Here is a 14,519-nt window from a genome sequence, read left to right as displayed (position 1 = left end):
CCAAATCCAGCCCGTGGAACAGTTAAATCCAGCACACAAGATCATATGATATTTCTGTTATAAGTGGCTCATCAGTATACATATTTCCTCAAGTATAAAAATGTCAACTCAGCCTTGATGATTTAAGATATCCTTGTTAATTCAACAAATCTAAAAAAGTAAGGAGTAAAAATAATTAGATAAAAAGTCAGGAATGTGGGGAAATAAATTGATTTGTCTTTTAATTTCATATTTTCACTTTTTTTAATGTCACAGTAAGGACTCAAACCTGGGATTTTGGCTTTTTATTTCATACTTTCAACATTTCAGCATTTCAACTCATAATCTTGACTTCTTATATAATATTCTTAGCTTTTAGATTTATAATTTAAAATTTTAAGTCATGTTTGGACATTTTTAACTAATTATTTTGTATTTTATCTCATATTTTCAACTCCTTACTTTGACTTTATAATACCACAGTTTGACCTTTAAGACTCAGAATTTAAAAATTTAAATCATATTTTGACTTTTAATTTCATAATTACAAATTTTATTTCATATTTTGACCTCTTAAACTCTTGATTTTGACTTTCTTTCTGATATATTTTCCTTGAAAACGTTATTTTTCAATTTCATGTTTTGACCTTTTTGAACTAATAAATTTACTTTTCTCAGATTATGAGAATTTAACCTCAAAATTATTTATCATCGGTGCAATTTTTTTCATATTTTATAACTGGTGAAATTATGTTGACAGTTAAAAGTTAACAAGGTGACCCTGTTAGGCCCTCAGGTTAGACCTGAATCCAGAATCGGGCCCCTGCTTTGATTGAGTTTGACACCCCTAGTTTAATGTATTTATGAAGTGTTTGGGTCAATAATGCTGCTGTTTGGAAAGAAAAGGGTCAAGAAATTCTCTTCTCTTCCCCCCAAATCTGTTCCTTTCTGTCACTTTCTTCGACATGGAGGGGGATTGTGGAAATGTAGGGGTTGATAAGGCAGTGGGAGTGTCCTACAGGAAGGTTTTCTTCGTTTTTCGTTCAGGTTTCTCTCTAAGCAGAGCTTCTTTTCATTTACAAATCTGAGGTAATGCTGCACTTGTAATTCCCCAATCAGTGCTCGAAATTTTGGATTCCAATTGTTTAAACATGGAGGAAATATTATTTGGTTCTCTGCCGTCAGAGCACAACAAATGTATTTCCTTCACTTTCAAAATGAAAGCCCTAGGTGTCATATTGTTAATGGGAAAACTAAACTTTACAGGGAGAACTGAATATTTAATGTATACTGTGCGGACAGCAAGCATCCAGTGCCGCACTGTGTAAACTTCCTGAGTTGTTAGATGTTAGGACATGATGATACCAACAAAACATAAGCAGCTACTATCTTAAGAGTTCTTGTCTCTCTGGAGGTCTGGTTTAGTGAGTCAGTGTATCTTTCCTCATGATTGGGTGGCATTCAGATGAACATTTGGTTTCTGTGTTTGTGAGTGAACCAAAACCAAAGGATTTAGGTGATAGGCCCCGAGCCGAGACAGTCGGGCTCCTCCAGGTTCTGTGAGCTAATGAGCGGGCCCCTCATCTCTGGAAGCTCAGCTAATTGTCAGTCAGTCAGTGTTTCTCTTTGTTTTATTTGTATGCTAGCATCAGTCAATGGTGTAAGAAGATGGAAATGGGATCTGGATCTTGCTTTAAGGGAGGCAGCCCAGATAGGGCGCTCGAAAGAGCTTCTCCCGGCTAGCTGGTCGCTATAGTAACGATAGACCCTGAATAGAGACCAGAGTGAAGCCTTTGATGAGGGTTTTGGCCTGAATGGCCGTGTGTACTCTACTTGTGTTTACAGTGTGTGTTTTAATTTATTAGTGTGCGTGTGGATGACGTGTGTGTCAAAGCTTGTTTTTTTCTTGTTTTGGTGTATTAAAGCGCTGAAAAGACATAAATCTGGGTTTTTTCCTGCTTGCTGTGCTACCAGATGACGAGTTTATGTATTCATTGTGCGTCTGTGTGTCCTCATATGGTTTATAATGGAGATATCACCAAGGTCTGCTGCAGGCCACCTGTTCTTATCACCAGGTGTCCTGTCGTCTGTATATCTTGTAAGTCATTGAAATTCAGTTGATCCTGTGCAGGTCAGGAGGCAGCTCGTGATGTTTGCTGCCAGCCCTGAAGGTACAGGAGGAAAACCGTCATGCTGAGTTCCACTTTTGACATTTAGATTTTAAAGGGAATCTAAAAATGATCATTTCAATCAGCATAATTTGGGCACATCAGGCCCCCAAAATCTTCCCATACAGCCAAAGAAACTATTAAACTCAGAAAATGTGAGGAAGTAAAGTGAATGTTTTCTTTTTAAGTCCCTAAATCCCTTGAGCCGTTTTATCAGGATTGACTTCATGTTTGATCAGTTTTGTAGAAATCCAAATATCAGCTATTATAATTGAATATGAGGCATGATAAACACAGACTCATCAGTCCAGTCCTGATTATATCTGCTGTTTTCTGTGTCAGCCTTCCTCTTAAGGCTCTTGGAAAGTGTACTTTGCACCAGTGGTTCTCAACTGTTCTAGCCTTGGGACCCACCACATGTTCCATAAGACGAATGGTGACCCAGATTTCTGATGAATTTGTCAATCATTTGGGTTTGTTTAATAAAGATCGTGTTATTTGAACCCTACAAAGAAATGTGACCGAAAAAAGACGCTGAGTAAAATAAGACATAAAGATTTATTGAAAGAATTATAGAAGATTCCTGAAAGCTTCTGGAAAAAAAATACCTGATAAATTCCACAAGACTGTAACTGAAAATTTCCTAAATCTCTGAAAATTCCTGAAATACTACTGGAGAAGATTGTTGAAAGTTTCTGGGAAATGTCCTGAAAGTCTCTTATTCCTTGTGAAATTTTCTTGACAAGTTTGGGAGGAAATGCCTAAAAATGTAAGAAAACTCCTTGATTTCTTGGGGAAAATCACCATAAGTTTCCTAAAAAAATAAGTGAAAAAAATCACGAGTTTGAGTAAATTCACTATGAAAATTCTTTAATAATTCAGGATAAAAATATACAAATCTAATGATATCCTTTGCTGTCAAAAGCTTGAACAATAGAACAAAAGCACTTAAAAAGACACTTAGACAAACTCGCAACCCACTGAAAACAGCTCCACGACCCACTTTTGGGTCCCGACCCACCAGTTGAGAACCACTGCTTTACACTACCTGATAATCAAAACTAAGACCGGTTTTCTGCATGCGTTTTCCACTAATCACGGCACAGCATATTATTAGTGAATGCATCAGAGTAGTTGATTCAATAGTTCTTGGAGCAACAGCAGGCAGCTAGTTCACTATCGAAATATTAGTTAGTCGCATCCCTAATTTGCGGTGCGGTCTAGCCATTGGCCAAAACAGCAGATTGTGTTACTGTGTTCAGCAGCAATTCCACTGATGAAAGATCTCACAGAAACTTGCATGATCAAACATGATTTAAGAAGAAAAACAAACATGAAGGATGATTGATGTCATCAGTCAGCTGTCCTGAAAATGAGATTATAGGTGCAATCTCTGCTGAGAAATCAGTAAAGTTGGGTTCAAAATCATCTAGTTTGTAGCCAGCCTTAAAGGGTTTATAGTAGGCAAAACTCATTCTTATTTTTGGTGTAATAATCCTACACAGTGCTAATGTGTAATTTAACCTACCTAGCCTCTTAAAAGTGTCCTTGCTTTGTCTTTTTAGCCAAAGCACATTAAGAACTTGCTGCATCTTTGGATGAAAAAACATTCTGTCTTCCATTGGCAGATGTAATGCTGTACTCGAAGCTAATTTGGATGACATGTTTGGGATCTTAAGAGCACTCCAATCTCTTTGAAAGTGGCCTAGTGAGTGGCTTTTTAGCATTAGCCTCTAACCATCTGTTTCTAGACAGCTAGTACGCTTTGAACACCCCTCCTGCCCCCTCCTCCCAACTCCTGCCATCAACAAATACCCCAAAGTTCATTGTAAACCCCCCCAGACCTCCTGCCACCCAGCTGACCGCCCCCACATCCCCCAGCAGGGTAAAATCACACCACCCGACCCCGTAACCCCCCTCATCCACCCACCCAACTCCCCCCAACAAGCTTCCTGGCAGTGGACAGCACCACCAATCATCACTCGGTTCCCATGGAAACCTCCCCCGGCAACAGCCGTCACTATATCATAGCAGTAGCGGAGGATGTGGGGAGAAAGAAGGGGGGGGTTGGCCGAGTCGTGGCTCTCAGCGTTGGAGAGGAGAGGGAGAAAGAAAAGAAGAGAAAAAAATGGAGAGCACACACAGCTGCCCTTCAGCGACGTAGCATCGCACCAGCTGCTCCACAACCGCACACAGGCGCACACAACACAGCGATAGGCCTCGGAGATTTTGTATTTGCTTCCTCTTTGTCTGTACAACATCGCTGCTGGGCTCTCTCTTCATTCATTGATACATCTGTGGCCTCGATGCTTGTTGCTCATGTTCTGTCCCCGCACGCTTCGCTAACGAGTCTGTCTGCACATCGCATCTGGCAGCACGTCCGTCTGTTACTTCTGGAGCAACAGATTGTTAATGTGCAACTTTTTTTTCTCTTAATTCTCAAAGGATCTGTTAAGAGACACTTTTTCAGCACTGCTTTTTCAGTTGGGGATAGTCCTTTTCAAAAGGTGTAATTTTCACTGAGACAAAGTTGAGAACTGCAACAGCAAAGAGAACAGTAAACAGAGACTTGTGCTGAGTGTTCGAGTGCTATTTTATCAAGTTTTAAAAACATCAGTAATTGTAAAATCTAAGCAAGTTTAGGAAGTTTAATTTTGTGGATGTTTTTATTCTGTTTGTTAGATTTTTACTTGAAGTTTTGAGGATGTGACACACTCTTAGCATGATAAAATATCAGTTTGAGTCATGGCTAAATGAGATGTAGACTACATGTAAGCAGTGCTAATCAGTGCAAGAGAATAGTTTGAACTTTTCAGAATTGACCTGCATTTGTCATTTGAATTTAAGACAATATTTCTAGTCATGTATTCTATTATCAAAGCTAGAAAATAATGTAAAATTTGTTGTCTAGTCTAATTCTCATGAAGCAAGTGCCATAGTGCCTGGAAATAAATCAACAAATTAATCATAAAGTTTGGACAAAATAAGAGAATTATGTGACTGTCTATGTATTCATGTTACCATTAATGCACTTGCACAGCAGCTAGTTTCTGGTGCTAGAAATTCAGTTTCATAAAAGTAGTTAATGAAGGATTATGACAGACAAAAACACATTTTTTAAATTTAAGATCTTATTTCATACAGAAATTTGTGGCTTAATATTTTTTTAACGCATGGTGGATATTTTTCAATTCATGGTTGCCTTTGTTTTACCCTTACAAGTCCACAGGCTATTTTCCTTAACAAAGAAATTATTTCAAATGTTGAAAATTTGAAAAGATTACCAGTGCCACTCCTGTACAGCAGGGGTTTCAACTAGCCTTCTGGTATGAGGTCTGCTGAAATATCCTTAAGTCATAACAATTTGTAAAAGTACGAAGTTAAAAGTTTTAAGATAAAAAGTCAAGAATGTGGGAAAAGAAATTTGTGTTTTCGTTTTATATTTTCAATTTTGCATCTAACAGTTATGACTTCAACTTAATATTTTTACTTTGACATATTTTGACATTTTCAGTAAACAATTTTGATTTTTTATCTCACATTTTGACCTTTTGAATTACAATTTGAAATTTTAAGTCATCTTAGGACTTTTTTCAACTCCTAACTTTGACTTTTAATCCCATATTTTAAACTTTAAGATTCGCTGTTAAAAATTGAAACTCATCTTTTGTCCTTCTAACTCAGGATTTTAAACTTATCTTATATTTTGACCTTTAAGATTTATGATTTTAACTTTCTATCTCATATATTTTCCTTTTTAAAAACATTATTTTGACTTTTAATTTTCGTGTTTTAACCTTTTGACTTTTTATCTCAAACTCTGAGCCTTCGAACTTTTCATTTTGACTTTATTCAATCTTATAATCGTTTATCATCAGTGCTAAGTATTTACCCTGTTAGGCTCTCAGGTTAGACCTAAATTCAGAATTCAGTCCCTGCTGTGATTGAGTCTGACACCCCTGCTGTACAGTTTTGAACACTGTCCCCTGTTTGTAAATTTATTTTTAATATCAAATTTAAATGGTCATATTTCCTGTTTTAACTGTCCTATTGATATCAAACAAAAAACTGAAAGTTTTACTGCCTTGACCTGTTAAGATTTTATTAATAACAATACAATATAATAATAATATAATAATAATTAATCAACATCGACTCTTCTTTCAGCTGTAAATTTTCAGATTATAAAATGATGGATCTGCTGCGTTGTAACCCTTTTGACACTCTTTTATCTCCCTATTATTTTGCAGGAAACCCCTCATCCCTTGGCTGTGGTATAGGCGGCCTGCAGCCCCACGTAAATGCTGGCGGAGGTCCGATGTACCAGCAGCAGGTCCACCAGGCCATGCAGCAGGGCGTCAGCTCACACCCAGCCTACCAAGGGCAGCAGCACTTCTCTGAAAACCCCACCTACACGGACAGTAACAACGCCAACGCTGGCTCTATGGCCTGCCTCTACCAGAACTACCAGGTGGGACAATGTTTAACCTTTTCTACGTTTTCATGAAAACATTTTAGATTGTTTAGTGACATAACTCTTGTGTCCACAGCAGGGGATGTTGCCGCACCCTCAGTTTAGGGAGGGACAGCAGCCTCAAGGCGAGGGGCATCCAGCGGGTACGCCTGGCTCTGACAGGGGACCGGGTGGAGGCCCAGATTCAGTAGACGCCATCTACAGAGCTGTGGTGGACGCCGCCAGTAAGGGCATGCATGTAACCATAACAACCACGGTGAGCGGGACCACACAGGCGAGTCCAGTGCCCGCCCTCAGTGCCATGAGTGCCTTCACTGCCTCGATAGGGGAGCCTGTCAACATCCCCAAAGCAGTCAGCACAGTTCTGCACGGGCACCAGGAGGGGGAGGGGTTAAGTCAGCAGGCCAGACCGAGGCAGGTGAGGCCGGGGCAGGCTCAGAAGAACCTGGATCCTGGAAAGAGCACTCCTGATGGCCATGAGGCCAGTGAATACTTTCGCTCTCCTGGCCGTGGGACTCCCAGGGGCCAGTGGGACGGGGAGGGGCAGCACGGGGGAGGCTTTGATGCTCATGGCAACAACAGCACCTGGGGTGGCGAGGAGTTTCTGGAGTGTTCCACACAGGTGAGGAGTAGTCCCTGCATGGAGCGACCTGCAAGCCTGGCTCCCGCCCCACCTTGCCCCACTGAGGGGTCTAACGACCACGGCCTGGCCGTGGCCCACGATAAGGCCTTCCTTGATGACAGCTATCGCTTCAACAACTGCAGCCGGACTCCTGCAAACTACAAAGAGCGTCTGGAGCAGACGGTTGAGCGCTGTGCCCACATTAACGGTACCACCCCACACTTTAACACCCGGGGTTACGGGGAGGTCCTGGGCCCCCCACGGCAGGAGCTGACAGGGGACGACCAGTCGCCCAGCTCCTCCACCAGCCTGGAGGGGCCGCTGGCCACCGCCAAAGACTACGGCCACTACAACGGCCACTTCAACGGCATGGCACCAAGCCCTTCGGACACAAAGAGTCTGAGCAGTGAGGAGGATCTGCGTCAGCCGGACTCGCCCTCCTCAGAACTGCTCCACTACCGTTCCAGGACCTTTAACATGGGGGAGCTGGTCTGGGGCCCACTGAAGGGCTTCCCGCCCTGGCCTGCCAAGCTGGCCGGGGATGAACAAGTTCACAGTGCTGCTATGCAGCTGCGAGAGCAGGCCAAGGTAAGAAACCTCTCTGTGAACGCCTGGCTGGGTTTTATAAGGCAAGATAAGACTGCAGAGAAATGACGGGTTTGTGCTCATTTCCAACACTGCTTTCTTAAAAGTAATATTTTAGATTTTCTTTGAATAAGGTGAGTATGACTGCAATCAAGTTTGTCCCAGATGAAAACTGATTACAGCACTGAGGAGTAAGATGGAAAAGTGGTTTTGTAGTTTGGCTGCAGCAGCAGATGGATTCCAAAATACTCCAAACATTTTCACCATTTACCTGCCAAAACTGAATTTCAGAACAGAAAAGCTCCGACTAGTAATGACTGCCAAAAAATTTGGTTAACGGCACAAAAAAAAAAAATCTAAAATTTTCTTTTTGCTGGTGTGAAATGGTCATCCTGTTAGCAAACAGTCCCTAGACTAGATGTATGAAATGTTTTCTCTTGTGTTTCTGCAGGTAGAGCCAGAGAAACTAAAAACACTAACTCACGACTTAGAGGCACTTGATCGAGCCGCCAAAAGAGGCCTGAAGTAAGTAAAGCTACCAGTTTTATTGCTGCTCCAGGGGGTGTGGATAATTTTAAACTACATGGAGTATGTTTGCTGCTTTGTTTGCCTGGGTTTCTCCAGGATAGCATCAACACCAAGATGCTTTCTCTGCATGCACTGTTTTAGTCAATGCAGCAAACTAAATGTCCCAGATCAAACCATATAAAAGTCAATAATAGAACATGTAATTGTCTAACAGACAGGGGAAACTGAATAATCACTTGGAAGCTGCTATCCACGAGGCCATGAGTGAGCTGGATAAGATGTCAGGCACAGTGAGTATTTACACCCCTATTAACCAATAAAAAATCATTGTTCACTGTGTTGCAGTATTGATTTTATTCTGCCTACCTGTCCAGCTGTTAGAATAATATTTCTCTTTGTCTGCGTGCTATCAGAGGGATCGTCAGATGAAGCTCCCCAAGCCTAAGAGGAGGAAGATATCCAGATAACATTGAATGTGTCGTCCTCAAAGCCTTCGGAGACTTCGTCCGATCAGCCTTTGATGCGATCTGAGCTCTCTAACAAGGTGCTACACATGGACTTTCAGTGGTACATCTTTGTTCCATGATATCAACTTGACTTAATGACTGACCACAGAAGGTGCTGGAAATTTCCAATCACCAATACAGTTTTAACTGTAGAAAAAAAAAATAGAAAAAGTAGAGGAAAACGTCAAAAACGGTTGCAATTTGTCTACAGCTCACTGAATTAACTATTTTTTTCTAGTATAAGATAGTAAAACAAACAAAAAAAGCTACAAGCATTACCTTACATATTTAAGAAAATAGACAGTCCAAATATTTCTGATACATTTTCAATATGTATATAGATAATCCTGAAATTTCATGCTATTAAGAATTGTATGTAAATATTGTACAATGTCATGTACAAGCATACCTAATGCACATTTTATCTTTTATTGTACAAAACAAAGCAGAAGTGTACCAATGTCTTGGTTTCTATTCAGAAATGCGGCTGTATACGGCCGCATGCATAGGATAAATAAGAATACAGCCTAAAGCTTTTATATGATGAACTGTAAGACGTGCTGTTTGTTTTGGTTTTGTTTTTTTCCTTTGGTTTTATTTTGTAAGGGAACAGCAGTGGAACCAGGCATGAGTATATGAGTTCTCCATTACAAGGTCACTTCACGCCAGTTCAAGTGTTCGTTTGTTTTGGATAAAAAAAAAGAAAAACAGAATGAACTTTACCAGCAGAAAGTGTTCAGTGTTCGTCTAAAGCAGGCCGGACGAATGTTGGTTGATCTTCATCTGCTCTACCAGGACAGGGAAATCAGGATGTTTAGAGTTTAGTGCTCAAATGGTGAGAAGTAGGAGATTTTAGTTTACAAATTATGAAAGAAAGTTGGTTACCTGACATTTCTAGAGGGAAAAATCCACCTTCACACACCCTTAGGTGTTGCTGTTTGCATCACAAGAGCGTTGCAAATACTAATCTTTTTCTTTTTCAACAAACCTGAAGCTTGTAATTTCCCAGACTTATTATCCACAACCCAAAGGGACTCGGTACCAAGTTGCACCAGCTAAGCCTAAGTTCAGACGTAGCTTAGTTTGAATGCTGCAAAACTGTCATAGCCTTCCTTCACAGTCAGTGTGCGACTTCTCCCAGACAAGCTAGCTCTGGTACGGTTCAACCCGTCCTTCTCAGAGTCCTGCGTTTTTTTCAGATGTTCCGTGTGCCACAGGAGCTTTTCAAAATAAAAAATAGACAATAAACAAACCTGAAGCTAGTCATTTCCCAAACTGACTACCCCCAGGGCTGTCTAGGGCTTCCAGGCGTCTGCGGCCTGTGCCAAACTAGCATGTGGCTGCTAAACTCAAGGCAAGGGAGGCAGACCTTATGTGCTGCCTTCCCTCCCGCCTTCACTCCTTTTCAGTCTGACATGTCCTTTCAGAGTGCCACTAAACTTCTGATTATATTTTGGGGCTTCACTAGAAGAGAGAGGGGGAAGACATGCACTAAACACATGCCAGGATTGGTATTGCAACCAGCATAAGGATTGCAGCCTCAACTCAGCTGGACCAGTGCCGAACAGTAGTGTACTGTTAATTTCACCATCAGCTGTCCTCGTTTGTGTCCTACAGGCTGTAATGTAAGACTCTAGGCCACTGGCACCCAGAGGGCCACACCAGCCCCCAGTTCTGATAGTGTGTGGTTTTTAGGGTGTCTTTTGCCTTGATATCCCTATAGCTATTTAATCAACCCCAAAAACGATCAATATTGAAACAGTTTTATCCGGAATGATCCACGTTTGACTCACATTTACTGTCAACTTTCCACTTCCGGCTCTTGGAGAATGAATGCCTGGTATTTTAAAGGAAAGCTTTTTTCCTTTCACATGTTTCCCACCAATCAGGACACAGCATAACCCAGGGCAATGTGACAACTGGGTGCTAAAATATCTCAACACCTAAAATTTTAAGGAAATAGAAATACTGAAACAATATTATGTTGATTAGGCCAATATATTTATCTGATTTAGTTTATTTGGCCACCACAGTGTCTGTAGAAATAAAATCTGGCCCATGTATAAATGTAGTCGATGACCCCTGCTGTAGGCTTTGGTTATCACCTTGTCATAATGCTTTGTCATGCTGCGCAGACACTGAGGATTAACAGCACCTAACAGAAGTCATTTTCCAGTGTTATCCTCTAAAGACTAGAGGCAGCACTGCTACAAACACTGCATTCAGAGAAATGCTTTTACTGATTGCTTTAATGAAGATAAAACCCTGAATCTGCAGCAGTGTTTTGGTTCTTTTGGATGTTAAAGTATATGAGTTAAGGTGAGGCTTGTGTCTCTGTGGTGCAACGAATAAAACAACTTAAGCCCGTTTCAACTTAGGGTTTGGTTTGGACGTAAAGCCAGAGTTTAAGGTTGAATTTAGGGATAGCTGGTACAGCAGGCTGCAGGAATCCCAGGAGCTCAAGACTGTGTAGTTACATCTCAGAGACAAACCCGGCGTGTTAAGCTTACTTTATAACACATCTGTCTGCTCCTTTGCTTCAGTGTGACATCTATGAGCTTGTTTAGTGCAGATTAATGTTTTTAAAGTCATACTAGCTGCAAAATTCAGTATCTTAACATGATGTCATGTTAGCATTAGCCAAGTAAGAAAACACTGTTCCTGGATGCAGCATCAGCTCAACACTAAGACTGTTTTAGGGTGGATTTTTCCTTTATAAATTCTGACATTTGTTCTCCATTAATGTGTTCTCATCCCTGTCTGTACAGTGATTTTCCTCTATGACTGTAGTCCGTTTTATCTCCACGTTTATAGCTTCAGGTCGAGTAACCAACGTCAGAGGCAGAGTCTAGTTATCATGACGAACACTAACTCAAAAGCAGCGGTGTATCTCTCACATTTAGGGGCCTTTTGTTAATTTTTTTGTCTTTTTGTCTTGCATATTGTTGTAAATTATTTATGTACAGTGCTCCATATTTATTTTAAGCTTTACAAATATGCTAGATGGCAATAATACTACCAAGAGTTGAGAACTCAAGCCTTATATGTGTATATGTATGTTTTTCTTTGTTTCTTTAAAATAGATCATGTATTCAGAGTCCATTACAGAGGGCATGCTCCAGTTTATTTAAGATTACACCTCTCTTGTTTTTAGTGAGGCTTTTCAAGCGACTTGTTTTTTGTTACAGACTGTGTCACAGATCAGTACAGATAAAAAACGTCTGCCTGCGAGACTGTACTATTTATAAAAATGCACATCAGATAGAGGCAGGCAGCGTTTGTGCCGGTAACAAATGCAGTTTTTACACTACTCGCTGCAGAGCGATATTATCACTTGATCAGTCTTAAAAGTATTGGTGTTCAGAGGTGAAACACTTACACTCAGCTGCTCCTACAGATCAAACAACCTGAAATCACTACAAAAATATCAAGTGCAATATACAAATGGGTGGCAAAGATCAACAGCTTAGACGCACTGCATCTCTGATGGTTTCTTTTGTATCTTATTCTCCGTTTTGACCTTAAAATGCTCTAAAACATCTTTAACTTTTTCACATCCTAACCATGATGCATCATGATGTAGTAATTTATTAGTAGCATCACAGTTTACATGCAAATTTCAACATCCAAGCTCCAATTGCATTTTCTACCTGTTATAACACACTAAATCTATAATAAAGCTCCACTAAAAGGCTGCATGAACAGTAAAACCAAATAAGACACTACTTTTTGCAGACATTGTTTGCATAGCTAACACTACTATTAAAGCATATCCTATGCTTGCAGTCAAACTTTAGAGCAAACAATTACTGGCCACTTTATTAGGCACACCCATTCAACTGAGTGACAGGTCTCAGAGCCAAAATGTCTTGTTAATGGTTAATTCAAGCTGATAGAAAGGAATCAATAGCTTAAATATACACAGGTACCTTAAAGCAGACAGGCTACAGCAGTAGGAGACCAAGCCTGTCAGCTCAGAACAGCAAACTGAAGCTACAGCTCACATAGGCTCACCAAAACTGGACTTAAGAAGATTAGAAAGAAGTTGCCTGGTCTGATGAGTCTCGATTTCAGCTGCAACATTAAAATAGTCGAGTGAGAATTGGCCATAAAAGCCTGCCAGACCGACAAAAGTTCAGAGAAAATCACCTTTCTTACCTATTTGGACGCTCAGATTTAACTTGAGCGCATCATCTTAGCCACATCTAAATGCCTAAAGGCAATGGTTGCTGTCATTTAATTGGCTGATTGGATACTTGCATTGACAAGCAGTTAAACAGGTGTACCTAATAAAGTGGTCGGTGAGTCAGCATTTTCTAAACCATTTGCATTTTCATTTTTTTACACTTGAAAACATTTTCTAATTATGTTGTACTGTAATCAGACCTTAGCTGAAAACATTTCTCACCCTTTATGTTGTGTGCTCGCTGAAAAAAGCAGGGAATTGTGGGAGAAAAAGCCTTAATTTGTAGCAAAAAAGTCAGTATTTAAAATGAAGCTTGTAAAGACATCTGTGCATCTTCATGTCAAAGTTAATAGGCAACAGCTGCTTTAAATAGCCTTTTGAATACCTTTACATGCTAAAATCTTGTGCAAATATCCCTAATGATCCATACGTTGCTATTTTCGGCGAGCACACTCATAAGAATGTCTAAGTTAAGTCTCTGTGGCGAGGAAATCCTCCGGCCGTCTTCTAAAATGTGACTTTAGGTGTCAGGAACACGAGCTCTTCCGGTAAAGTTCATTCTGCCTCCCCCTCCTCCCCCGTTTTTTGTGCAATTACATGCAGGATCCTGGCGTCACGTTGGGATCCCATGTGTTATGGATCTGTTTTATCAGTTTCATGTTATTTGTGGTCAAGAGTTCAAAGCATTTTTTGTGTTTGAGATGATCTGTGCAGTCTATTTTTCCTCCTCCCGTCTGTTATTGTGTGTGTGTTGAGGTGTGAGTGTGATTTTTATTTCCCCCTCTAGTGAACTTTGTTTTCTGCTCTCTCTTTCACCCTATCATTGTCAGTATTTTATTTTTACAACTTGTAATTAAGTATATATTTTCTCACTAATATATACTTTACAAAAAATAGACTCGTGTGAAGTATGATGTGCACTTGATTGCTCTTGTTTATTTTTCTTTTTTGCATTAATGTGGGCTAGGGATAGTTTGTCAGAGTCCATTATTTTGAGATTGTTTGGACTTTTTTTTAATGGTTTGATGTAAGCAGCATTTTTTTGTAAATATTGTGAAACATTACAGGTCATGCAGTGATGTAACATTTTGAACAATGTTGCACAGATGTTTAAGATATTAAAAACATGGTCACTCTTACTTGAATAACATGCTGTGTGATGTGTTTTTATGCTCCCTGTTTCTTCTTTCCTGATATTATTTCCTGATTCTATCATAATGGGTTTAAAAAGCAGCCATTGAGTGAAAAAGACTAGAACTGCAGCTGAGTTTCTTGGTAAACGCTGCGCTCTGGTGGTCAAAAATGAGAGCACACTTTCAATGTAGTTGACGTTTAGCCTTCCCAAACTTCAGAGCACCGTGGCCCAGTTTGAATCCTAAGAATTTTCTAAGAGACCACCAAAACCTTAATTCATCCATAACAGTGATACTCAACGTGTGGCTCTGGAGTCACATGTGGCTCTTTCGTAATT

General features: G+C 40.2%; 1 protein-coding gene across 3 annotated transcripts in view; it reads left to right on the top strand.

Moving 5' to 3' along the window:
- Window positions 1–11,047, top strand: part of LOC121506116 (methyl-CpG-binding domain protein 5-like) — a 38,081-nt gene extending 27,034 nt beyond the window's left edge. For 2 of the 3 annotated variants that reach the window (XM_041781688.1, XM_041781686.1), the window contains exons 6-10: window positions 6,398–6,618; window positions 6,698–7,831; window positions 8,280–8,353; window positions 8,571–8,646; window positions 8,770–11,047. In XM_041781688.1, the coding sequence (XP_041637622.1) occupies window positions 6,398–6,618; window positions 6,698–7,831; window positions 8,280–8,353; window positions 8,571–8,646; window positions 8,770–8,823 (1,559 nt within the window). In that variant the 3' untranslated portion in view covers window positions 8,824–11,047. The remainder of the gene's footprint in view (window positions 1–6,397; window positions 6,619–6,697; window positions 7,832–8,279; window positions 8,354–8,570; window positions 8,647–8,769) is intronic. The other variant, XM_041781689.1, reaches the window with a different exon arrangement.
- The last annotated feature ends 3,472 nt before the right edge of the window (window positions 11,048–14,519 follow it).

The sequence above is a fragment of the Cheilinus undulatus genome, linkage group 24, assembly GCF_018320785.1.
Source record: "Cheilinus undulatus linkage group 24, ASM1832078v1, whole genome shotgun sequence".
NCBI classification, from domain to species: Eukaryota; Metazoa; Chordata; class Actinopteri; order Labriformes; family Labridae; genus Cheilinus; species Cheilinus undulatus.
Note: the sequence above shows the minus strand (reverse complement) of the source record. Positions and strands in the feature narration are given on the sequence as shown.